We start from the raw sequence: 27,776 nt of genomic DNA on the forward strand, positions 1-27,776 counted from the left end.
AACATTTAAAAATTAAGAGTTTAATACAAAAAGAAATAAAACCATTTACTTACAAACCACTTACATGTTTTTTCCCTAATGCACATTTTAAAAGTACAAATAGAATATGAGGATCAATATAAAGTTGTTTCACAACAGAGAACCAAGCACTTATTCAAAAAGAAAACTATTGCAGAATACAATTAATTACCTCTGTGCATATGTTTATTAATGCAAAGCTGTGCTTTACTCTTTTTTTCCTACTAAGAACTTATTTACAAAGAATGACTGACAAAATACATTTAACATTTGATAGTGATAAACAATAATAAAATGTAATAGTGGTACTTCCTATTTCCTCATGTCTCTCTCCATACCACATATTATCATTAATGAGGCATCCATATGGACTTCAGGTCTTTTCTCCTTGACCATTGGGACCACTACTAGGAACGTTCCAAAAGAGTCAATGGAGTTTATTCTATGGAGGAGTTTGTTACAGTAACTTTTAACAGTGCTTATCTCCAGTTTCCATTTGAGAATATTCTTTTATTTTCTGAATATTCCCCATGACTACATACTTACACCATTATCAATAAAGTTAATGATGGGTGATTATATATTAAAAATGGTTGCTTTTAAATATGAAAAGAACACTTGGACACAGACTATGATTAGCAATTCTTTTGCTCTACAGATATACATGTTTTAATTCATTAATATGATGCAATATTAATTAGTATTGCATCAGAAACCAGAAGCTCCCTTGGCAACTGAAGCAGAAGCCTCAGGTAACCTCAGGGTTAGAGCTACAAACCATGTTTGTAAATGCTCAGCGGATCCTTTCAACAAACTCTAAAAATACTCAAAGAATAGGACCTAAACATTACCTAATAAAAATTCTGAAATTAGCTAAAATGAAGGCATCAAAATTAACAAACTGATCTGTAGTAAACGTATTATCACAAAATACCCACTCTTAGACATGACTGCATTCCGATGAAAGATGAGAGGTTGTGACTGTCATAGAGGCAAAGCTGAGTCTAGAAGGGAACTAGGATCTCTCCCTTTGTTCATGACATCTGAATTTAACATGTTGATTATATCACCAACCTGTTATGGCCCCCCACAATAGAGGTGTGGCAGTAAATTTTAAATTATTAGTTTACACATCATAAAAACATGACTTCTATTACTTCTGAAAACATTCATAATTAATAGAAATATTAGAAGTAATGTCAAGCTATAAAATAAAAACAAAATAAAATACTAGGCTTTGGCTAAAATCAAGATATACTAAGGGCCACTTCTTCCTCCAGTGATGGACATTGCACTCTACTAAATAGCACAGGATAAGGCTGAAGCCACCACTCCCTGCATACTGTGGTAATTTTAAAATGTCAATTACAAGATTCTTCCTCCACTTCATGGGACCATATGCCATTCTCATAATAATGTAACAGAGTATAAGTAAAAAAGTAACATTGCTCCTTTAAAAACAACTAGTAAAATAAAATCACTATGCTATATACAAAATCACTAGTTTTAAACTCAGAACCTTAAATCTGATACATGGAAAAAGTTACTAGTTCCTCTTAAAATGTCTAAATTTTAAAGACTTTATATGTTTATATAAATTTTATCCAAAATATAGGAGAATTGATATAGTAGGTGAAAGTACTATTTCTCTTTGCAAAAACACATCTTCCACATTAATGGTCAATTTAGTATTTGTCCACGCGTCTTAACTTTGCCATAGAACATACACACAGAGAAGTGTGCACAGAATGGTACCTGTAAGGTACCTGATACAGTGATCTAGCTTTGTTTTGGACAAACTGTTTATCACTTTGTTCCAAACATCTTCTTACTTATGGAAGAATTATTTTAATTCATGCAGTTGTTATTAGCAAAATACAAAGAATATGTTCTCTTCTGTAAATAGATCATGATTAAATCTCTAAATTCAATAAATACTCTTTAATAACTTGAAATTCTATCAAATTTTTTTTTATCTGTGAGGTCTCAATCTTTCTTCTTTTCTAATACATCTTTGGGCTCTTGCACAGCAGGCACTAGAGACTCTCCACTGCTGGACTCTTGCTCTTTGTTCTCTTCTATCTGTTCCTGGTTTTCCATTTCACTTTTGGGCACTTCATATCGTTCTTCTATATAGCCTCCATCTGTGTCGGCTGTATAGATTCCATAGCACATGATACTGATGACACCCAGTGGCAGCCCAAAAAGAAAGCAGCCCATAAGTGGAGAGCTCTTGAATATAGACTGTGGGGAGAGAATACAGTTGCACTTGAATGGAATTCTGACATAAAATATATGATGTAAGTTTAAGGCCACAACAAATTCCCCTCACTGCTATTGAACTCAGTTTTAATGAATTAATGTCAATACCTGAGCAATTCCTTCCATGTTAAAGACTAAATAAAACTCTATACTCATACATGCACATGTGACTGTTCACGTGTGCAGAATTAGTGATGGGCAATAGAAAAAGTAACCAAATAGTCTGAGTACTTAATAAAGACACTTCTTTTTTTCACATTACCCATAAATAACTCTTAGATAATTACTGTTAATATGTTGAACTCTAGGAAATTGCTTGTGGGTTCTTGCCAATAAAGAGTTATATATACATGTTCTTATGTTTTTGGTTTTTTTAAAAGCTTGTATGTGTGTGTGTGTGTGTGTATGTGTAGATGTCTGAAGGCCAGAGGTATCAGATCTCCTGTAGGTTGAGTTATAGAAGGTTGTGTGCTGGGAAATGAACCACAGAGCCATTTACTTATAGCCCTATACATATTCTCTTCACATGACATTTTAACATGAGTCATGTTGTTAGTAAAGCCACATTACCTGACTAGTTAATTTTATGTTATATGTTATTTCCTCAGTTCTCAGAAAAATAAATTACTGAATGAGTTTTACCATAAGATGTATTTCATAGGTTGGGTCTGTTACTCTGGAAGAATCCAGAGATCAAAAAGACCATTTTGGATTGATTCACAGAATAAGAGGTGGAAATTTAAAGATGAGCAAGAAAGAAGCAGAGCAAGACAATTTATGACAACTATCCCTAACCCTAAAAAGCCTCAACAATATTTAAAAGCCAGTAAGGAAAGTACTCAGAACTGATGGCTATTGTGACACTGTGTAGTGGTATGAAAAATGTTCTGAAGACTGGAAGTGTGGACTTGGGTGAAAATGAGGGCAGCTGGTGGACAAAATACCAAGTGGCTAATCTATTTGGGTGGAAACAGGGAAACAAATGTGACTGAAAAACAGAAAGATGCTATATATGGATTTATTCAGATTACTCAAATTTACTCCTTATTTATAAAGAAGGCTAGCTACATTTTCATGGTGGCCTTGGCCTCAACAAATAAAAAGTAGCATGGAACAGCTAGCAAGACAGCTGGGATGAACAAATGAAGGAGGGTGCTGTTAGAGAATTACGGACACATTTTAATTCTACAATTTAAACCAGCCATTTAAAGAAACAAAGTACAAAAGAAAAAAAGGCAAGTTCAAAGAGAGAGCAGATACTAAATTAACTGTCAGAACTTACCACAATTGTAGATTTGGCATCAAATACTATTCTTCTCAATCTCTGAAAAATGCTATCACCTCCTTGGGCCTTCAATTTAATAAGAATAAAACATGTTATGAACATATTAGTAGTTCATTTTTATGTTACATAATCAAGTAACTGGAGGTAAAAATTGACTTATAAAATATTACATATGTAACCCCCAAAATTCATATTAAATATTTACACCCTCTTTTGTCCTATATTCCTATCTTATCATGTTAACATACTCTAAAAAATTCATTCTGCCTTCACTCATGATCCTTGTGGCTTATTGAAGCTGGCCCACCCTCCCCAGGCTTGGACAAGCTTTGAGTTTCTCTGGGTTGCTTAGCCACATTGAGGCAAAAACTTTCCTGCTACTTAGGAACATCCTCATGCAAACAGGGCTGAGTGCTGAGAAACAGGAAAAAGTTCACGGGGATATCAAACCCTGGCATCTAGCTATCCCAAAAGTCTGGCCCATTCTTTGAATTGCTAAACTATAGATAGGACCAATGAAATCTCTGTTATAAAAGTCTGATCAGGTTTTACTAAATCACAAACAAAAGGGCTCTCACCACTACAACTGAATTTCTTTCAATCAAAATACCATTTCTACACAATACCATACTGCTTATGTAATTAAGGGAGTTTCCCAATTTTACTGACTTTAAACTATGATAGGTATGCAATGTTGACTTTTCAAAGTTTGTATAAAACTTAAAACAAAAATGTAAAAAAACAGTAATTAAATTATCATTAAAGCAACAAAGATCCTTCTGGATTTTTTTTTTTTTTTCAGATGTGTGCTGATCATACTTGAGCAAGTTTTTATGACTGTTAATATAAATTGTAGCTAGTTTGAGAAATATTACAATAAGAAAATTAAAATTGTATAGTCTTTATGACAATTCTTTCACATGACTATTTTTAGAACTCTTTGCTGGACCTCTGATACTCAATACATTTCCTTGATGGTTAAAAAACTGTGACTGTTCACAGCTTTTATTAGAAAATAAAAAAATAATTTCTGATAACTTATTTCAGTTGTCCTTAATTCAATCGACCCAAAAGAGTATTTAGTGCCAGGTAAATTCTCTAAAATCTACTATCCCACATCATAAATCTCTTAATATCTCCAGTCCAACACTAGAGGCTAAGAACATTTTTCCTATTACTGTAACTAGCAAAGGTGTCTCAACTAACACTTTGAGGGATATTTACACCTGTGAGCCTCTGCCACACAAGAACTTTTTAATAGGCTGACTGAGACAGGAGAAAGCAGTGGGCTAAAGCTGATTTCCTCTTACCCCCCAGGAAATGAATACCCTTTCTGTTCCGGTTCAAAGGTAAAGAACTGCTAGTTTCTCCTCTGCCTCCTCCCCTTTATCCCTCTGAAATGGATCTGAATTACTTACTGGTACTGTACCATCCAAAATGCTGTTAATGAACTGGACCATGTCGCTGGCATCCTTAATATGTCTATCTAGCAAAAAGTACTGTTGATTTGAAGTATTCAGTACAACTATTGTTGGGGCTGTCAATTCGCTAGAAAAAAAAAAAAAAAGAAAGAAATTAAAACTCATATTAAGCATAGCAATAACAAATACCTTACTGCTCATTTATATCTTAGGAGCTACAGTTAGAGAAGAAAAGAGATTTTTAATATCTTTAACACTGTGGTCTATAGGAACTTTTCAAAGTTTACATAAAATTTATCAGACAAGATTGTATGAAAATAATCTAAAAATCAATACCTGGGTTAAAGTGATTAAATATTAAGAATAAAATTTGTGCTATGCAAAGTATATATTTCTGAATAGTACTATATGGAATACTAATAACATTTAACCCTACCTTAGGTGGTACTCAGAAACCCAGATAGGCAAAAAGATAGTCTCTAGACCCATACTGAGACTATCTTTTTGAATCTAGCACTTTCTCTTAACATCGCAAGATGTTAGTCCAGAAATTTAGCTTCTTACATGTAAATTTTTTTCATACAGACTATGGAAACCAATAATTCCTAACTTGCTATACAATTACATGAGAAAATTCAAGCTAAACATTCAGAATGATACCTTTTATATTTTGAGTAAACATAGAGATGTTTAATAAACACTATAGTGAATTCTCTAGTCTACTGTCACTCTACCCAACAACAGGATACATATTTTTTCCAATATATTTAAGCATTCACCAAAGAGGATCATATCCTAGCACAGAAAGCACTATTGTTATGGCCTGAATATAAAGTGGCCTGGACAGACTCATGTGTGGAAGGCTTGGTTCCCAGTTGGTGATATTATCTTTATAAACAGGGAATCTTCAACATTAAGCCTAGCTAGATGTGACTGGCAACATGCACTTGATGGTATTTCTTGCTTCCTTTCCTTTTCCTCTACTTTTACTTCTTAGTCATCTAAGATGAAAAGTATCAGCCACACATTCCAGCTGCCATGATACTCATTTAAACTGAAACCAATGGAACCCAACATTTTCTGAGACCTATAAACTGGAGCCAAAATAAAATTTACCTCCTTTAAAATGTTTTCCTCAGGTATTTGTCAGAGACAAAACACAAACAAACAAACAAACAAAGCAACCCCCAAAACCCCAAACTTATCATACCCTTCAAACCTAACAACTTAAGCCAACTATGATCTTGTGACTGTAATTTGAACTCAGATCTTCTACTATTTCACAACTGATTAAACTATGTATTAAATGTTTACTGTTAGATACTATCATCTCAGATTATGTCAGTTATTGAAACAAAACTGCTGTGTAATGTTGTAAAACATTTTTTAAAATAAATCTATCTACTCACTGCAGATTTAAAAAAATGGTCTTATCAAAGTTCCTATTATACATACTGCAAAACTATATTTCTATTATAGGGTATTCTTTTTATAAAATTATACAGAATATCTTTTCTCTTAGGTTTATACAAGATCAACCTTACAACTTCTATAAATAATAAATGGGCAATAAGAAATATATGAAATTTTTTACTAATTTTTTTTGGTACTAAAACTTTATTGTGATTTGGGGAACAATTGGCAAGGGGGATGGACGTGGAAAAAATATAAGAGATAGAGAACCCAGATGTGAAGCAAAGAATTGACTTCTGCATATAATACAGTTGTTGCAAGTATGAACTCATAGTTATCTGCACAAGTTCTGCATGTGACTTAGTCTGTCAGCATTATACCATGCATGAGGTGGGAGGAGGGGCTATAAAGTCCTAAACCTTCCTATGTGATTACTGGCAGTTACTACTGTTGGGTCAGGAGGTTATCATTTTCTTCATTGATGTTACAAATGCTCTAGGTAATAACCTATCATATACTCATGCAAACAACTCAAATTAAATTAAGTTGGGTCAGACATGTTGGATAGAAGTGTTTCAGAGGGAAATGTGGGAGAAAATTGGAGAGAATGGAGCAAAATTAACTAAAATTTATTCTACATTTGTATTAATCTATCGATGAATTTTTAAAATTGAAAAAATACTAGTGTGAATTACTTCAAGCATCAATAATTACATGTGGAAGTCAGCCAACCCTCAGGAATTTGGTCTCTATATAGAGATTAAACTCAAGTTGTGAGGCCTCTGAGCAAGTGCCAATATAGTGAACCACCTTACCAACCCATAATTACCTGTTAAAATTATTAAAGTTTGTATTATAAAAACTACAAATATTACATATTGTAGAATGATTTGAGAACACTAAGTTATAATGCTTAAGTGGGAAATTATCTTCTATACTAAAGAATAAAATTAAATTTCTGGGGCTACAGAGATAGCTCAGCAGTTAAGAGCACTGGCTACTCTTTCAGATGTCCTGAGTTCAATTCCAAGCAACCACATGGTGGCTCACAACCACCAATAATGTGATCTGATACCCTCTTCTGGCAAGCAGAGAGAACACTCATATATACAAAATATATAAATAAAACTTTAGAAAAAAAAAGGATAAAATTAAATCTCAATGATTTCAAAATTCAGGATTTATAAAATAAAATAAGACATTTAATAGGAGAATGTCAGCACCAGAAAATGACAAGTAGTTTTGGGTATGTTTTTTCCCAGGTAATTAAGTCACTCCCCATCTCTCAAAATTAGAGATATCAAAGTGGAAAAACTGCTATCAAAACCATCAACACTTTACTTACTCCATCAGCAAAGTATTTATATAATCATTTCCATCCATATGGCCAAACTGAAAATCTCTTTGAAAAACAGCAACAACAAAGAGAAAGAGCACAATATTAGATTAAAAGAAAAAAGAGACACAATATAAACCAGAAATTGGTAAGCATATAAACTTTTAATAATGAACCTGGAAATCCCTATGATATTTAATAAGAGTATGTTCTATTGATAAGCAAGTACACGAGCAGCAACAACAAACTCTGGACATTTCATCTCATATACATATTTAAAAGGCAGAGAAAGAAATGTGCTACAAGTAAAATACTAGGAAAGGTGATTTACTGTGAAATAGGACCAATTAGAAAAGGTCAACTACCATGTACCTTGAGAACTGCACAATGAGCTTTTGGCAGATTTAAAATATGAAGAAAATAATGAATCCTAAAAGTTTTTATTGCTGTTTTTGATAGCAGCAACAAACCCAAACATTTAAAATACAGCAAAAATTCTTATTCCCAAGTAAATTTTTCATTCCATTAATTTTTTTGAATTTTTGTTACAATCATCTATCTGATATGTGACTGTTCATTTAAATTGTTTCCAATTTACAAATTTATGTCCATATTTTCCTACCATACGACATATGTCAAACACTCTCAGGAAGCAGGAATGGGATGAACTATAGATGCAGCTACTCTAACTTGAGAGATGTGGCATGCATGTATCCTCATGCTGACAGGAAGCTCCAGGTCAATCAATTCTTGATTCACCTTTCAAAGTATGAGATATGAACTATCTTATCCAAAAGCCTAGGGCCAAATGTGCTTGAAATTTTTGAAAGTTTTCATGGTTTGGAACATTTTCACATAAACGATGAGGCAGGGACCAAAATGTTAATTACAGAATTCACATTTTCCCCCATATATAACTTATACACATATCCTGAAGGAAATTTCACGCATGACTCCTATCATGGGAAGGCAGGCATGGAATTTTCCACCTAGTGTCATGTCAGAGTCCCTGCATTTAGACCTTAGAGCATCTTAGATGTTAGATTTAAATTTTAAAGATTAGGGATGCTCAACTTAACACTTTTGATTTATCTCCCTGTAATGTCAAATTAAACCAAGACAACCTTTCAAACAAAGACAACTTTTCAGAACACATGCACATACCTATGGAAGTGGTCTCTGAAATCTCTAGCAACTTCCTGAATAATTGACTTTAATCTATGGAAGAACAAATATATAAATATTTCACCTCTTCAATTAAAAAGTTTAATTATCCCATTACAACATCTGTTGCCTTATCTAAGTACTACAGACAAAACAAGATACTCTAAGGAAATTATACAAAGAGCTGATCTGGATGACTTTTGAAGCTTAAATCCATTTCAAAGCAACCATACCTGGTATGCTCAAGTGATGTGTTTTTCTCATCAATAACTGCAATGGCCACAAGCTTTCCTGAAATTTAGAATGATACCTTTCATTTTCTTGAATTGAATATGACATAACTCATATTGCACTTACTTGTCAAATATTACTTCTCCTGTAAATGTAAACTACCATAATATGTTTCTAAACTTTAACTCCAATCATCATTTATATGTTACACAAAATTAACCCAACATCCTATGGTACAATGCTTGCAGCCTGGACCAGTGAATTAGTTAATTGCAAATGATAAATTTCTTCTACCTCCAGGAAGTAAATAATAATAAATTTTCTGTAATTTCTCTATTAAAATTTATGCAACCAGACTGACACACCATTTTCTGAAAAGCTATACCATAAAGAAGATGTTGATTTTAAAAAGTTTACTAAAAATTGTTGTTGATAAATAAACAAACAAAACAAAACAAAACAAAACAAAATAAAAACCCCAATAGTTTATAACACTAAGGAGATGATTATTGCATGGCAATTTTCTCTGTTACAATTTCACCAGTAATGGCACGTAGAATAAAATTGAGGGACATACTGCTCTTGAAATATAAGTAAAACAGTAATTCATAAGCCTACTGATAATGTTCAGGAGGGTAGAATAATGTAATAACAGAACAGTAGTATTCTGGTGGTATTGATGTGGGTTGAAAATGTTCTGTTCTCAGCATTGCCTGACCCATTGTTCTCACCAAGCCCTGGGAGAACAAAGGCGAGATATCACTGTGTACAACCTATGTACTTGAATTCAGGAAACTCCCATTTATTTATATAGGAAAACAAGTTTTTCAGATTTATGAAGGAAGTTAAATGACTTTATATACCTACACATACTAAAGTATTATTTCACTTGGGGCAAGAATACAAATTTAGGGTTAAGTTAAAAAAAAATTAGTGTCATTGTACATTATTTTGATGCTTTTCCCAATCTCAGTCTGCCTAATACATCTCTAATACAACTATAGAATCTCAACTTACTGTTAGCTTTCTGTTGAAAATATCAGTCCATAAGGATTATTTCTTGAAATGTTTCATGTACTAGTCAGTGCTTAATTTTTCTTGTTTTTATTTAGTTTTCAAATATCTCTTCCCTACAACTGCATTTCCATTTCATGACCACAAAACCATGAGAGGAGACACATGTGGTAACAACTAATAGTTGTACCTTTAATTAGTCTAAGTATACTTTCTTAAGAAAAGATGCTTCTTATAACTTTTAAACTTTCTATGTGTTGTTAACTTTTATACTTCTATTTATTTTCCTGCTTTGTCAGTTTCTACTATACGACCTTAAGCAATACTCACAAGTAACAGCAGACCTTAAAAGACAGTGAGTGAGAAGGCTTCACTTTAACCAGTAACTTCATGATTTTTGTTTTGTTTTGCCCTCATTCTCTGTCTTCCTCAACATCAGTTGTTAGTAAGCCTTCTCTTTCGCTACACTGATCACCATATGAGAGTACATATCCATGGTATTATAAGCCTCACTTTTTTGAAAGCAGAACTAGTAAACATAAGTCTACTTTAATTAGAAAATGCAGCCTTAAAAGAACCAGTAAACATGTATTCAATTAAAGAAAAATTCTGTAATGAAACAGGAATGGACATCTGCTTGTTACCTGTGTCTCCAAGTTCATACAAAAGAAAACCATCTATAGTAAGGTAGTTCTGAAACCTCTCTCTGCTGATCCATGAAGACAGATCACCATCTTCATACTCTTGAAACAAAGCAAAAGAAATACATCAGAGTACAAGATAGTTATAATGTCTCAATATGGCAAAGTGAATAAAGTATTTAACACAGTATTATAATTATAAAACCTTAAACTGGTTCTTATGTAGTTTATTCTACTCAATCTGATGTAGAAAAGAATTAATGAACAAAGCAATTATTTACTATAGCATCACTAAAATTAGCAATAAATAACTAAAAAATAATTAAAATGCCCTGAATCAAAACTGAGTATGTTTCGCAACATATTAAGAAAGTTCATTTATAAATTTAAAAAGAAATTATAATACATAGTTATTATAGACTGAATATTCATTAGAAAAACAAAATTGAAAAGATAGTGACAAAATGATCGAATGAAAACATATATTCCTAAATGACAGCCTAGTGAAGGTGTTACCTGGTTCTTATTATTGTGGGTAATTTGTATTGTAATTTCTTTGCTCCTGTTTATTAGATTTTATCTTACTTAAAATTCTTTCTCATATCTACAACTTAAACACACACATAAGACACAGTACATTAGCTGTATTTCAATGTCAAATACTTCCTTTTCTAGACAGACAGGAAATATTACATCCTGATTAAAAATATAATTCTGAAATACTTCTGGTAACAGGACAATGGCATAAAGAAACCATTAAAAGTAAAGGTCTTTAATCGACTATACTGTACTCACTGACTGAAAGGTGTGAGTGGGTGGGTGGGGGCACACCCTCATAGAAGCAGGGGGAAGGGTAATGGGATAGGGAGTTCCTAGGTGGGTGGGGAGACAGAGTAAGGGGATAACATCTGCAATGTAAATAAAATATCCAATAAAAAAAGATGGAAAAATAAATACTAACTGAATAGATGTAAAAAAATAAAAAATGATTTCTTCTGTCAGAGGGAAAAAAACCTCTTTAGATAAACTATCACTGTAGCAATATCCAAATGGTTCCAGATTCATGAATAACCAGTAGCAGAATAAACGTCTGAGGTATTATGAGATCTCTTATCCACCTGAAGGCTTCAGGCAGATTCAAAATTTGGCAACAAAACTGGACATGTACAATACCCTCAGGAACTGTACCTATTACTTCTCTCTCAAGCACAAAAGACATCTGAAATAGGCAGTGAGATGAAAGGAGAGGGACTTTCTTCAGGCAAGCACAAAGTATATATACATAAATCTAGACAAGTATGACCAGTTTTGCTTTATTTTTTAATTTTCAAAAAAGAATCAAATGTAACTGCAGTTCTCTAAGTTACCAACGTCTTCGAACTAGAATAAGAGATTTGATGATTGAATCTAGATATTGCTAGATCTTAACTTGGGAGGAAAAAAAGAAAACACTTTAAAAATACACACAATAGTTTCGATGGTCAAGTATACAGTGAGTACTTCTGCTAGCAGTTCCATAATCAAAAAGAAGGTAGGTAAAGGCACATGTATGGGTTCTTTTCTTTCTCTTATTTTTATATGCACAAGTTCCTTTCTAAGTAATAGAATACACCTAATGTATAGTAATGCATAGCATGCAATAATGACAATTATATATCAATAACTTAAAGTTAGTTCAATTAAACACAGTAAAAAATAGAGATGTTTAGTTTTCTCAGCTCAGTTAACATGACCCTTGACTAAAACAATGAAAATACTTTTTTTCTTCAGTGGTCCACTAACCAAGAGGTTACCTAAAAAATATAGCCCATGATTCAAAAGAGAAACAATACAACTGAAGCAACTGCAGTAAAGTCCTGTTAACCATTTATATTACTGTGAGTACTAGGGTTTTATTACGTTATTCTTTTTTATAATGCATACATTATAAAAGACATAAAAGATATCAAAATAAAATTTAAATGAAATGAAATATTCACTTCGAGAAATGTTTTCTGATAGAGGGGGTTTTATCTATGCATAATGAAAGTTAACTATCCTCCTAAAATTAAGTCTGAACATTTTAATGCATAGAAATAGAATACAGCTTCTTTCTTTCTTTTTTAAAAGATTTATTTATTTATTTTATGTATGTAAGTACAGTGTAGCTGTCTTCAGACACACCAGTAGAGGGCATCTGATCACTTTACAGATGGTTGTGAGCCACCATGTGGTTGCTGGGAATTGAACTCAGGACCTCTGAACGAACAGTCAGTATACTTTCACACACACACAAACACACACACACACTCTCACATGCACACAAAATCATTGTCAGTAACTAAGGATGAAAGTACAATGATTGGAAAACTACTGAAGGCTTAAAAGATCACTCTACCAAATGCGACACTGGTAGCACTTACAAAATCTTTTATAAATGTCTCCTTATAACAATGTTTTAATTATGAAAGGCTTTATATGAGTTAAAGCTTTGGAACTTACCATCATAAACAAAGTAAGTGTCATCTTTGAAAACAAGCACAGCGGGCATCTCTTTCAGTGTCACGTACTGCAGAAAAACATTAGAAGTTTAAGTTTTAACACTAGCAATTCAATTAGTAAGCATAATTTCAAAAACATTGAAAGAAACTGGGAAAAAAAAAAACCCAAACCAAAAACATACACACAACAACTAAAGACTAAAAAGAGTACAATTTTAAGTTCAGCCAAATTTTTTATCTGAATGTTTTCAGATACCTCCCTGGAAGCATCATGTTTGATATGAGAAAAACCAAGGACTACTCTAAAAGACCATGAACAGCATTCTGAGTAGGAAAGATGGAGCTGATTCTGGAGCGCAGGACAGCAGGACCAACGCTTCAACAGCCAACCTAAGGATGCCACACCCACAACTCACCAGCTATGTGATATTCAGTCACTTCATCTAGGGTCAACTGCCTTATCCTAGAAACATAAAGCCTATGACAGTATCTATTTTACAGGATAATTATGAATGACATTAGGTAACAAGTACTCTCCAAACTACTTTTTAAAAACAATTGCCATTCATAAGAAATCACCTAAAAGAACCTCCTTCTATTTTGTATGTATTTCAAAAGAGTAAAATTATCAGAAGACAAATAATTTGACAATTACCCATGAGTATATGAAACATGAAAATAACAGTAAATAAAGGAATTTAGGTACATCTCAGCATAGAGGCAATATGATAAATGACCTTATGATAATGCTACATTGTGACTAAAATTATATAATGTGATATATATATATACACACACACACACATACCTCAGGTAGTGAAAAAGCTTTCAACTATAACTAGATCCACCAGTTCTTAGACACTCACCCACCAAAATGATAGGAAGTTTCTATTTTCAGCATGAGGCACTGATCCCTTTCAAAGGAATGAAGTGGTCATTCCTGGAAGGGCTTAAAGCAGATAATCCAGTTCCATCTCTTTTTCTCTCTCTCCTATATTCCTTGATGTTTACTATCACATTGAAGTGGGTGCTGGGTCTGTTCTTGAAGTTTTCATTTTTTTTTTTTTTTTTTTTTTTTTTTTTTTTAATACAGTCTCATGTAGCACAGGCTGGTCTTGAGCTCCTGCCTCTATCTCCAGTTATACAATATCCTGTCCAGGTAATTCTACAACTTCAAGAGGTAGTGGTTACACAACTATTTGCATTTGCCCAAAATCACACACCTGTGTGCTAAAAATGTATCTGGCTGTAAATATAAAAATTAATAGTTATATCTAAAAAGACATGACAAATTAAGGGTATGAACATGATCTGCTCTGAAAAATAATGTCTTACACCAAACTGGGAAAATGAGTGGATTTAGATTGACAAAAATAGAGGTTTTTCAACAAGCTGAAATTATTTTAGAATTCCATTTATAATATAAAAATGACCCCTTTGGGGATGAACTACTATTTCACAAGGGTTATATGTCATATATCCTGCATATCAGATAATACATTTTATGATTCAGAATAGTACCAAAATTACAGTTATAAGGTAGCAATAAAAATTTATGGTTGGGAGTCATTACAACACTGGCTGTTGTGTTGTTTCTCAAATATGTAAGGTATGCTCTGGCCTTGGACATGTACTTGTACTATCTTGTACTTGTCTTGTACTATCTTTTCTTGTCTCTGATACATTTTATCCATAGACCTGCATGAGGCAGGTTTCAGTTCAAATATTTTCTACTTAGACATACTTCCCTTTTTTTCCTTTATTTTTGGATCAAAAAACGTAGAACAGTTGTCCACTCCTACATATCCCAACTCTCACACTGTCCATTTACTTTTTGGTGGCATCTCTGGAATCTTGTTTTTGAAATATTTATTTATTTGCTGTTAATGTGGGGAACCAGGAAAAGACTGTATTTGCAGCATACATATTAACTTACTACTTAAAAGCATCTTTGGGGTATGATGTCTATCACTGCTTACTAGTATTATTTCACAGAGAAAAAAAAGTTCATAATGTAACCAAAATCTCTAAGTGCCATGAGTGTGGAAGTATTGGTTCATAAATTAATTATAAAAAGTCTGACATCAATAGTAAAAAATCTTTTCATGCAACATTATGAATAAATCTGACATGTAAAATCAAATCATAATTCTTAAGAATAAATTATCATTAAATCAAATATTAAATATTACCTCAGGAACCACATCTTCTGAGGCAGAAAAGAAGTATGTATATACAATTAACTCTGAAGCAGCATCTATGTATTTCTCCTATAACACAAACAGAAAAAGGATATCTTAAATATAAAAGATCACAATTTATTTTCCATTTAATAATTAAAGCTATCTATAAGCAGTAGAAGAATTTCCTACCATGTCACCTTTCAGTGAAAGAAGAAACTATAGCCAAATCAAATACACTGTTGTCAAGGCAAACAATCATTGCAACTAAGTGCTCCTATTCTTCCCTTCAAAGCAAGTTGATGAATTATAACACAAAGTCAATTCAGGTTTATTAACAGAGATTAGCAATGATGAATAATGATGATAGTGATGACAGTAAGGAAGGTATGTACAAACACACACACACACACACACACACACACATTTTGCTTTAAAAAGGTAACATTTGCACTGCAGTTTTCAGTCTTTCACTTAAAGTGTTAAAAAGTAATCCATTCAAAATTAAATAATCCAGTCAGTAACATAAGAAACACTAAGGCAAGCAATATTTACCCAAATTTTACTTACTTCAATTTTATAATTGCAAATTTAGTAAAAAAGATTAAATAAAGTGTTTTCATTGTGAAAAATACTTAGGTAAACTAAAATATTTTGCTTTAAAGTTTTGGTAAAATCACAGCTTAACAGCAAATAAAATTACAACGTGTCTGTTTATGTGGAAGAAAAAGATAATTTCATACTTTCAAGGGTGATTCTCCACCAATATAAACAAAAAATACACGATGCCTCTTCTGTACATGGTCGAACATTTGTTGACTTGGAAGAGGCCGAATTAGAGCCCTGTGTGAAAACAAAACAAATGGGTATCAGCTAAAGATGGTGCACAATTCATTCGCATTTATGTGATGGCTGATCATAGTTAATGTTTTAGCAATGTTTATCTGTACTTAAGTATAGCACCAAACCCACCCAACTAAAATTTTAGCCTATAGTGTTTATATAGTACTACATAGTAACACTTTATGTAGTCCCAAAATTAAATCTGCCAGTTGTAAACACATCTTTTTAGATATCATCAATATTAGTTTTTGATTAGTGAGACACAGAATAACCATCTGCTTATAGTCGTTGGCAAAAAGCAAGACAATTCACCTGAAAATTCTTTCAGTTTCAAAAGCATATTTACAGAAACAGATCATAAAATAGTATCTCAGGAGTTAACAAGAGTTAAAATTTTATAATATGTGTCAGTTTAAATATTATATATTTCTTAAATATCTTATAGAGGTCAAAGCCCTAAGCTTCCAATTTATATTACTATTTTCAGAAAAATAAAATGGAAACAAGAGTTATACTATAATAAAAACTATGCTATAAATTTTATTATAGTTATTTTAAAAAACAAATGAATAAATTAATTACACTAAAAGTTACTTATAAAAGTTAAGAAATGAATAAATGCTTTCTCTTTTAAAATTTAATATAGATTATCATACTTATACTTTCAATCCACAAAACCTACAAAACGAAGAGAACCTATTTTGTAAAAGTGAACACTTTCAAAACACAGTTCTTAAGGTCCTTGCATCACTTTCCCTAGCCTCTGCTTAATTAATCAGGAAGTGATGCAACTCTGAAACTGAGTCATGAAATTGTCTCTGCTTTGGAGGTACTTTCACATTAGGAGAATCCCTTCCTAGGGTTAAGGAAAAATGCACTCAATAACTGCCAAATATAAAGCTATCTGAAGTCATGAGAGTCAAGTGCATACCACTAGCCTCACTTACTTCAAATAAACTCATTTCAAAATTTATTTATTCACAGAGAAAATGAAGAGAAACATGCAATCACAATGAAAAATACAATTGAAATTATATGTATAAGCATCACAAACTCTAATAAAGATCATTTCTAATTCTGTGCATTTACACAAATATTTTGAAGCATCATTTTACACAACAAACCTATCCCGTTTTAACCTCAAGCTATTTATTTACCAAAATATTTTGTCAAACTATTGAAGTGCCTAGAACTTCAAAGCCAATATAGATTAACGGATCTTGACAAATATTCTTCAAAAAGATATAAATATAATTATAAACTGATATTCTCTACATCTGAGCAAGACATAGACATTTCGTTTAAAAAATAACATCAGGAATTCCTAATGGAAAAATCTACTTTCTGATCAGCAAAAAGTCAAAGATCTGTAGTTCAATACAAATGGCTCACTGGGTTTTAGCTATGTCACTTGCTAAACAAATACTGCTAGAACACATTGCAGGTGGCATTAAAAACACGTGATAATAAGGAAAATTAATTTAAAAAAGTATTTTAGTACCACAAACTAGGGATGAAATCCCAAGTCTATAAGAACAATAATATTCTGGGCTTCTCCTAAAACTCTGAAATTAGAGAGCAAGAAATTTAAGATATATGGCATCCCAACATAAAAAAAAAAAAAAATTCAAAAATTAAGATTCATGAAGTTGCTGATTTTCCTAATTTCATTTTCCATGTTTCCAATTACTCATAACAACTATGGTCTGATAACACTAAGTAGAAACTTCCACAGGAAGTTAAACTGTGCATTGCTCTGAGTAATGGGAAATTCTACTGTATACTGGTTTCCCTCAAGGAGTACATAGAAAGACAGTGAATCATCCCTTTGTCCAATCATATATATGTTGTATACATAATCTGCCCATCTGCAACTCTACAGCCCTTTGAGTTGCCAGACTGATTTATGAAAGAATTGCAGGGTTTGTATGCAAGTAATCTTTACTCTGTCAATGGACCCAAAGTGCAGAAGTTAGTAACACTGAAAATCTAGATACTAAAGAAAGGAAATCAAGTGCTTCCTTTAAGTACAAGGTATTTTGAGAAAAAGAAAGAGTACATTCATATGATCTGGTGCTGAGAGGGGGGCGAGGTAGGAGCTGAGGATGTCCTTTATAAATAGGACATATATTTATAAATAAATTTGTTTACATAATATAAATAAATTTATATATATAAATTGTATATGTAACAAAAATTTGAAAATGTACTACAATTCATTGGAGAAAAAATTCTAAACATAAAATGGTCTTAAACACAAATTTAACATATACTACAAATTATGATATATCTTTATAGAAATTCACTGCATATGCTACATAACTGTAAATTTTTCATAATTACATACAACACATTTAATGTGTAAAATATGTATATCCAATATGGTCTACTAAAATACATTTTCTTTCAAATATTAAAATCCACTTACCCAGACACTCTGTGAGCAAACTCAATTATATCATCTTTAGTCCTTGGTCCTCTGTAATTATATGCCAAGTCTCCCTTTAATCTAAAAAAATTAAAGGTAAGAATTGGAAATTAACTGTCTTCATATTTAGTTTCAATCCCCCTCTATTAAAATATAAACTTAAAATGTATAAAACACTGAATAAGAGGAAGCTTTAAGAGGAGCACACTTGTGTAAAACAAAGTATGCAATTGTCTTCTGAGGAACAGCAACTTAATATGCATATGAAAAGGCTGTACTCCACATACACAACAGGAATACATTTTATTTTGTAGTGTAAAGTTACAGTATATATCTTCTGAAACGTGAATAATTTGCACATTTATAATCAAGAGCTTAAATCAGAGTAACTTTACTCTCCATCAAATGGAAATAAAAGGATTAGGAACTAGAGTATTTTGGTGGTGGTAAAACCTCCAATATGCATCATGAATGAGGCACAAAAATAGCTTTCCTAAAACATAGATCATCTTCCACAAAACCTGTTAATGAATAAATTTATATTTAGCCAATTGTACAGATAAAAAAGAATAATAAGCAAAACCAGAACTTCTAATAACAAAGAGAAAGCACCATTAATACATACTGCAATAGAAAAATAATTAAAAAAAAAACACACACACACAAAATGTCAACAACCCCCCCCCCACAATAATATATTTACTTAAAATTGTAAAATTTGGGGTTTTAAAATACCAGGGAAAAGTCAGGTTACTTAAAAAAAACAAAACACTTTGAAAACAACTGCTTAGCTCCTCACAATGCCAAAATATGGCTAATGAAAAATAACAGGAAAATACAGCAAAATCATTGTAAAACAATTCTCTTTAGAATCATCAAAGCAGTTTTTCAACTTAATTTCTCTAGTAAACTTGATCAATACCCACAGATTAAAATCATCTATCAATTTTTTTCTCTTGATTTATTTATTTTTAATGAAGTTAATCTCTTTATAAAAGAATGAATGAAATTCTTTATACAAGAATTTGTAGTGGCAAAGCAGAACACAGACTGGGGTTCCTCAAGAGACTTTTGATAATTAATAAATGTATACCTTATCTTGTAAGTGCATGCTATACAGTAAACTCTCAGAACACATACTTAAATATGAAGATAAGTCTTTGATCATGCACTTGGCTTAAAAACAATGGCTGAACCCAAACATTCACCCTCCAAAGAAAGTACTAGAATAAATAAAATGTAAGCAGAGTGGGCTATTGAAAATATAGATCTAGGCAGGGCGGTGGTGGCGCACGCCTTTAATCCCAGCACTTGGGAGGCAGAGGCAGGCGGATTTCTGAGTTCGAGGCCAGCCTGGTCTACAGAGTGAGTTCCAGGACAGCCAAAGCTAAGAGAGAAACCCTGTCTCGAAAACCAAAAAACAAAAACAAAAAAAAAAACAAAAAAACAAAAACAAAAAAAAACCAAAAAAAAAAAAAAAAAAAGAAAAAAAAGAAAGAAAAAGAAAATATAGATCTAAACATGTAACACTTGACTTACAGCTTAATTGTTGGATAACCTCGAACTCCAAACTCTGAGGCAATGCCTTGATAAAAAGAAAAGAATAAATACTTCTAAGTTCTTTTTAAACTGAGAAAACTAAATAACATGAGCTTTTTACGTAGAAAAAAGTATATTTATATAAACCTAAATTTTTTTTAAATTAATTAATTTATTTATTTATTTATTTATTATGAGTACACTGTAGCTGTCTTCAGACATACCAGAAGAGGGCACTGCATTCCATTACAGATGGTTATGAGCCACCATGTGGTTGCTGGGAACTGAATTCAGGACCTCTGGAAGCGCACTTACTGCTCTTAACCTCGGAGCCACCTCTCCAGCCCTCAGTGAATGTTTTTAAATATTAAAATCTCACAAAGGAAAAAAAAGCATGATATTTCTTATAATTATTTAATAATCTAACATACAAACTTTTGAAATAAATTTTTTTCAAAATTCACCAAAATTCAGAGTATTTTGTTCACATCATGGTACACATGCTAATTATACTGAGGTAGAATAGTTATAACTGGGTAATAATAATAATAATAAATAAAGTACACAGAAAACAGCTGGGTGTGTTGGTTCATTCTTGTAACCTAGTACTTGGGACACTGAGGAAGAGGACTGACATGAAGATGTCAGAGAACGTTCCAGGTCAGCCTGAACTATAGAGAAAGATCCTGTCCCATTTTTGTTTTGTTTTAAAGAGAACAAGCAAACATATTGCCATATAACATAACATAATTCTACTTTCGTAAGTAAAAGACAAGGGAACAAATCTTATTGAACACAAGGGGTTTACATGTGTCACATCATTCAATCTTCAAAATAGCCAGTAAAAGAAATATCACAATTAAATGTTTACCACTAAAGCCAAAGCTTAGGGTCTTTAGAAGCTTTCCCAGTGTCACACACAAAAGCATCTGGCAATGCCAATCTTGCTTTCTGAAGCCATGCTCTTCAAATTGCTACGATACCCCAAACTTCTCTAAGCTTAATTTCTTCTTTTATCATTTCCCTTAAGATCAATTAGCAAACAATTGGTTATGGGGACATGTAGTTTCTGTCACAACTCAGTTTTGACAATGGGGCATGAAAATAGTCTACATAACAGTATACAAAACAGGGAGAAGGGCAGATTTAGCTTATGTGGTGCCGTATACTTGTCGTAGATTCATTCAGTTTCTGCACCCATTTATTAATTTCATTTTCAACTTTCAATATCTTCCTAATCTTCATTTATATTTTTCTCAATCCATCTTTTAAATGCCTACTTATTGTATCTTTTTTCCTCAGCTTACACTTACGAATTCAACTTTTCTGTAGTTGCCTCCAATAATATATTATCACCAGTCTGGACTCAATTAGGAAAACAATGGCTTGTATGTCTATGTTATGGTTAAGTTCACACTGTATATTAAAATTTTAATGGCTAATTCATTTAACTCAAAGTATATAATCTTAAATTATTAAGATAACTTTACATGACAAAACATCTCTTCTACTTATCCTGAAAATTGTTATAATTAAAATATTTCCGTTATTGAAACAATAAAGTTATTAACTATGAGCTTACTAGAATACGAAGTAGCATCCATCTTTCCAACTTTAACTGGAGAACCAATACTTTTCATTTCAAGCCCAACTTCATTCCAAATTGGTTCCAGTTTTTTACAATGGCCACACCAGGGTGCATAGAACTACACATAAAGAAAGAAAACACTAAAAAGCTGTATCACCATGAAGATCAACCATAAATTTAAAGAACTTATTTAAGCGACCTGATACTAATCTGTTTCAGACAAGATAGTTTTAAGTAGCAATATAACAAAATAAAAACACATGAATCTAAATACCTCAAAATTAATATTTTAACTTCATTTTAATTGACTATTGATATTAACATACCTATTTAGAATAGAAACATTGATTCAAAGTCTTTAATTCTGTGCAAATGTGTCCATATTTATATAAGACCACTAAGTAAACATGCATGCACTATACTACATACAACCTGTGTTCATGGAAAACATCTGTTCTTAGTACAAATATTTGACAGCAATAGGAGCATTTGCTGAATTCTACTGTTTTCACTGGCAGAATATGGGTGATCATTGAGAGATTTGGCACAGGGACAAGTCAGATTGATTACAACCACAGCCCTTCACAGTTCAGAATCATCAGGATTTAATTAGGCTCTTGAGTTAACATAATATTTATGAATTTTATATAATGTTAACATAGTATTTTTAATATTATGTTAACATAATATTTATGAATTTTCATGAAGTGAGTCTTATTTTTAACCTTGATACTATGGAAATGTTCAAACATAAATAAAAAGAGAAAAAAGCAGTAAATTCTCAAGCTCTATCTTCTACCCTTAACAGTCACCAACTCTGCTATCATGTTCCATTTTGTGGATTATACTGTTTTTTTTTTTTTTTTCTTTCTGATACATGTTAAAGCAAACTCCCAAACTTAATTTTGCTCAGTATTGGGATGAAAGTGTGTTTGGTATTACTGTTATATTAATATAACTCAATCTCTTAAAAAAATAAGTTAAGTCAATACTGAGATCATAACAAAATCTCTTTAAGATATAATCCATTACTTCATATAAGAAATGGCCTTGGGAGGTTCAGCCAGCAACTGACCAATTCAGATGTGGATGCTTGGAGACAACCACCAGACTGAGCTCAAGGACCCAGGTGGGGGAGCTGGCGGAAGGACTGGAGGAACAGAGGGGGATTGCAACCCCAAAGGAAGAACATCAGCTGGCTGGACCATCCAGTGCTCCCAGAGACTAGACCACCAACCAAGGAGTGTACAGGGAGGGATCCAAGGCTCCAGATTCATAATCTAGCGAAAATGGCCTTGTCTGACATTAATGGGAGGGGAAGCCCTTGGTCCGGTAGAGGTTTGATGTCCCAGTGCAGGGGGATGATGGAGGGGTGGGGCAGGAGAGAGTGTGTGGGTGGAGGAGCACCCTGATAAGGGCAAAGCGGAGGGAGGAGAGGGCAGATGTAGGATGGGGGTTTTGTAGAAGGGTAACCGGGAAGTGTGATATCATTTGAGATGTAAATGAATGGAATGATTAACTTAAAAAGAAAAGAAATAGTCCCAGCTTCTCACAGAATGACTTTACTCTCAGCATTTCATCAAAAATAAATTTGTCAGGAACTTGAAATTTCTCTGGGTCATTTAAATATAAAAACCTAAATAGGGGTAGGAAGATGACTGGTAAAGAGCTTGCCATACTCCTATAAGGACCAAATCACTTAAACACAACCCAGTTGGGTACATGCTACTTAGAGTACATATCTTAGTCCACAGAAGAATCCCCAGAACAAGACACCTAACCAAAACAGAGAAAGATCCATCAGTGAAAGAGCCTGTCTCATGTTATACAAGGTGTTGAGGGACTGAAGAAGACATAGTGTCAACCACTGGCCTTCACAGGCACAGACACACACTATGTATACTCACATACACAAATGAATACACACTTGCAAATATACATGCATACATGCACACACACCACACCCATATACATATGGGAGGAAATACATGTAGCAATATTTGAGAAAACAAACTTTTCTCTTTGCATAAGAGACCAAAATTGATACTTAAATTTACATACTCACATCAACAAGCCAAATGTCATCTTTTCGATTATCTTTAAATCTAAAAAGAAAAAAAATCTGATTTTATATTTATGTTCAGAAACAATATCCCTTCCAATAGTACTTATTGCAACTAGTATAATTTACAAATGTACAACTTACTTAATAATACTGAACTTATCAATACAGAACAAATTCTCTAAATAAAAATTTTATATAAAATTTTTACTCAGTGACTGCTAAATCTTATCCTATCCAGTAAATATTTTAGAATTAAAATTGAAAAATGACCAAAGAATTAAAAAAACTCCAACAAAAGAAAGTAGAATTTTGGGGGAAAACCACAAATGTAGTCTATTTCCTTTATCTGGAATTCCACTCTGAGCAAGAGGCTCCTCTATACTGAACAAGTATTAGTTTTCACTTCTTGTCATTATTCCAGTAACAATACAGCAAAATTATTTACATTATACTTTGTTAGGTGTTACATAAACTCTAGGGATGAGTTAAAATACAAAGGAAGATGTGTATGAAATACATGCAAGTAAGTACTTGAGCATCCAGATTTGGTTATCTACAGGAAATCCTAGAACTAATATCCATGAGTCTTGAGAGATGATAGTGTGTCTCAGTTCTTTACTCCTCTATTCAATTTTAAACCTGTACAGAAAATTTAATGTAGAAGGCTAGGTGAAGCCCAGAAAAGACTGCCTATAAGATTGGTCCCTTCTTTATATTAAGAACTTGGATTTTAGAAGGAGTCCCATCATTTCCTGGTAAAGAATGCAATTCTTGTGAAAAGCAACAAATCCAGAATCGCTGCACTGGGATCACATGTCTGAGATTCATTCCAGGCTATAATGAACTCATAAAATGCCACCAGCTGGTCCAACATGTTTCATCTGGTGAGAATGGCTTGACTTTGTGCTTCACAAATCTCTTTGCACAGTATATTTAGCCTTCATCGGGATGTAACAAATGGGACATCTTTTTTTTTTAAATATTGTTCTGGTGCTTTTTCACAATGGAATTCTCTTTTCATGGGGCACTATCTTCTGGATCTGAGTGGCAACATCAGTTGGCACTATCACAAGATGTATTTCAGTTTTCACATTCGGCCAACAAGCAAGATATTCTATTAATATTTGTCAATGGAAGAGCCTTTCAGGTGAGCATCATGTAAGGAACAAAATGATTACCAAAAGTGAAACTCCTCTCTCCTCAGGCAGAGTTACCATTATAAGAACAGTATGAAAAGGTACCTGATAGTGACAAACCCAATCATTGAGTTAAATAAAGCTCCGTTCTTGTTATCAAAGAGTTTTCCTTAAACACATACTCAATGCCCATCACAATGACTAGAGCCCATGGGATGTTCATTCTTCTTGGTAATACATAACAGTACCTGTATTGAATTGATTATGCTTTTACAACAGCAATTCTACCACACAGTTGGGTGCCAAGGTGACTGATGGGCACAAGGAACAAGCTGAAATTGTTTGAAGAAATTGTTCAGTGAGTAAGAGAGTTTGTTGTGCAAACAGGGTCAGGATGTAGATTCTAACACCCTCAAAAAAAAAAAAAAAAAAAAAAAAAAAAAAAAAAAAAAAGCAGCTAACATTATACCTGCAATCCCAGTGTTACAGGAATAGAACCAGAAAGAGTGCTGGGGTTTGTTAGATATTGACAAGCCTCAGGTTAAGTGAAAGATTCTGTCTTAACGATATAGCAAAGAAGGAGAGGACTACCAGAGTAACCATCCATCCTCTGAACAAGCATGCAAAGACTGTGCTCACACACATTACAAACTACAAACACATACCTACACACACACACACAAGGAAAACTGGAAGTAACAAATCCTGATTCATCTACTGTTAACAATGAAAGATGAAATAAAAAGGATGGTAGCTCCTTGGTAGGTATTTTTTTGTTTCCGTCATGAAATAGTACCATACAAGCATCAAGCAGATGCATAGGACAGGGAAATCCATCTCACTGATGAGGAGCACAGAAAAAAGATTTCTGCCTCTTGACCTAAGTGGGAAAGTGACTAAAAAGACCCCCAATAAGAACATTTAGTAGCAAAGTACATGAAAAAGGTGACATCTCCAATAAAGATACTAACAAGTATGTTAGAAGTGCTGGTATACATGAGCTTGGTTGGCATGGGAGGCCTGAGTCCTTGACAACATGTTCCTCCAGAGACTGTCTGTATACTAAATCTGGTGTGGGATAGGAACCCATGTGGCCTACCAGGGAAGAGACTGCTATAAGCTACAGTCAAGGCAAAAAGATTAACCTTGAGTTTTGCAATGAAGTTTGACTACCCACCTATTGTAAGCAAGGTCTGGTGAATAAACTTGCTATATTACAGATTAAACACTGAATTCTAGCACTAACTCTGTATTATTAAACCAGAAGAAAGAAACAATAGGGAAACATTTGCTGGTTTTTCATCTTAGAACTATTAGCAAAACTCTCTGGGGCACTCCTCCATTGTGCATGTAAACGGAGGAACATTAACAACTCCTGAAACAAAACTGTTAACATCAGTCACCACTGCACCTATTATTAAAAGTTTAGCATCATGTGTGAATATTTAGATGGCATCTGAGTTAGACAACGTTAAATAGGATTTAATAGTATTTTACACATATATGTATACTCACGATTCATTTAGATCTTCTACAAATCCTTTACATACAGCCAGATCAAGTAAGATAACTGGAAAGGACAAAAATGTAGAAAGTAAATCATTTATTACTTTGATTCTTACCTTAAGTCTAAATTGTCTATACAATGTTCAACATTTTTACTATCTATCAAAAAAAAAAAATTCATCAATGATCCATTATAAGGTTTAAGTGACACAAAAGCAAAAGCAGTTCATCCACTCAGTAAAAATTTACTCTGCATGCAATCATGTTGAAAAGACAAGCACTGTGTAGGTGAATACACAAAATACATATTTCTTCATATTTCCACTTGTTTTAATTTTTCCTTTTCACTAATTTGCTGGCCTAGAGATAAAAATAACTTTTTCTCTAGTGGAATGTATCCCCTCGATACATATTCCAAATGCAATTCCCCAAAATAGGTAGAAAAAGGAAACACTGTTCTAACTGATTCCAGGGCAGTGCCTGGCTCACAGAGGGTTCTAAATTGGTGGCTGAGTCAGGGGTGAACCACAGAGAACCCAAATACTCCGTGTTGAAAGTAAATGGCTGAGAGCTTTAAAGATGCTTGGTCTCTTCAAACCACAGTCTTGGACATCTTATCAGGATCTGCCCTTGGGCATCATCCCTCTCTTAGGTTGGTCAAGAAAAGCTTTCCACTGTAACAAGACTCAGAACCTATGCCAATTTGGGGCTCAAAATCTTTGTTCTTCCATCAATGGAGTCAAAGAAGCTTCTTGGTCGCGGAGAAGGTAGCAGTGCCCTCTCGGCATGGGGCGGTGGATCACGCAGAGTCCCGCTGAGGAAGCCAGACCCACCAAGGAGGCAGAGTAGAAATCCTAAGTACCCAGTGGCGCGGCCCCTACCCGGCCCCACTTCATTCCGGGTCAACCTCCCACCGGTTCCCCACCGCCTCGCGTGCTCCTCACCGGCAGCGCACAGCCGGAGGGCCGCCCAGCTCCTCCGTTCCGCTGCACTCGCCATGGGGCGCGGCGTGAATCCCGGGATGAGCGCGCGCAGAGTTATAGAATCGCCCGCGCCAGGCGCCCGCCTTCCGGGAAAAGAAATTGAAGAACACCTGGGACCCAGAACAGCGCCCACCAGGATTGGGGCGGGGCGGGGCAGGGTAGGCCGGCCTCCTTTAGGATCCCGGTAGCCCAGCGGTGGTAGCCTGTGAGCATGCGCGGGAAGCGACGCATGCGCCCGAGCGG

The 27,776-nt window shown here is 33.6% G+C and overlaps 1 protein-coding gene across 2 annotated transcripts; it reads right to left on the reverse strand.

Annotated features, from left to right (window-relative positions):
• On the reverse strand, nucleotides 1-27,764 carry Tmx3 (thioredoxin related transmembrane protein 3). Of its 2 annotated transcripts, XM_034518223.1 has the most exons (16): nucleotides 27,495-27,764; nucleotides 26,560-26,614; nucleotides 23,909-23,948; nucleotides 21,838-21,961; nucleotides 20,256-20,301; nucleotides 18,717-18,797; nucleotides 16,189-16,288; nucleotides 15,458-15,535; nucleotides 13,267-13,333; nucleotides 10,789-10,887; nucleotides 9,133-9,190; nucleotides 8,900-8,953; nucleotides 7,745-7,801; nucleotides 4,984-5,113; nucleotides 3,563-3,631; nucleotides 1-2,262 (listed from the first exon to the last, which is right to left on the reverse strand). In XM_034518223.1, the coding sequence occupies exons 1-16, from the start codon at nucleotides 27,547-27,549 to the stop codon at nucleotides 2,005-2,007; spliced, it is 1,371 nt and encodes a 456-aa protein (XP_034374114.1). In that variant the 5' UTR covers nucleotides 27,550-27,764; the 3' UTR covers nucleotides 1-2,004. The 2 variants fall into 2 exon arrangements, with proteins under 2 accessions (XP_034374114.1, XP_076768441.1); XM_076912326.1 differs by lacking the exons at nucleotides 21,838-21,961; nucleotides 27,495-27,764 and having other exon boundaries at nucleotides 1,860-2,262.
• Nucleotides 27,765-27,776: the final 12 nt, after the last annotated feature.

Source organism: Arvicanthis niloticus, chromosome 14 (genome assembly GCF_011762505.2).
Source record: "Arvicanthis niloticus isolate mArvNil1 chromosome 14, mArvNil1.pat.X, whole genome shotgun sequence".
Taxonomy (NCBI): domain Eukaryota; kingdom Metazoa; phylum Chordata; class Mammalia; order Rodentia; family Muridae; genus Arvicanthis; species Arvicanthis niloticus.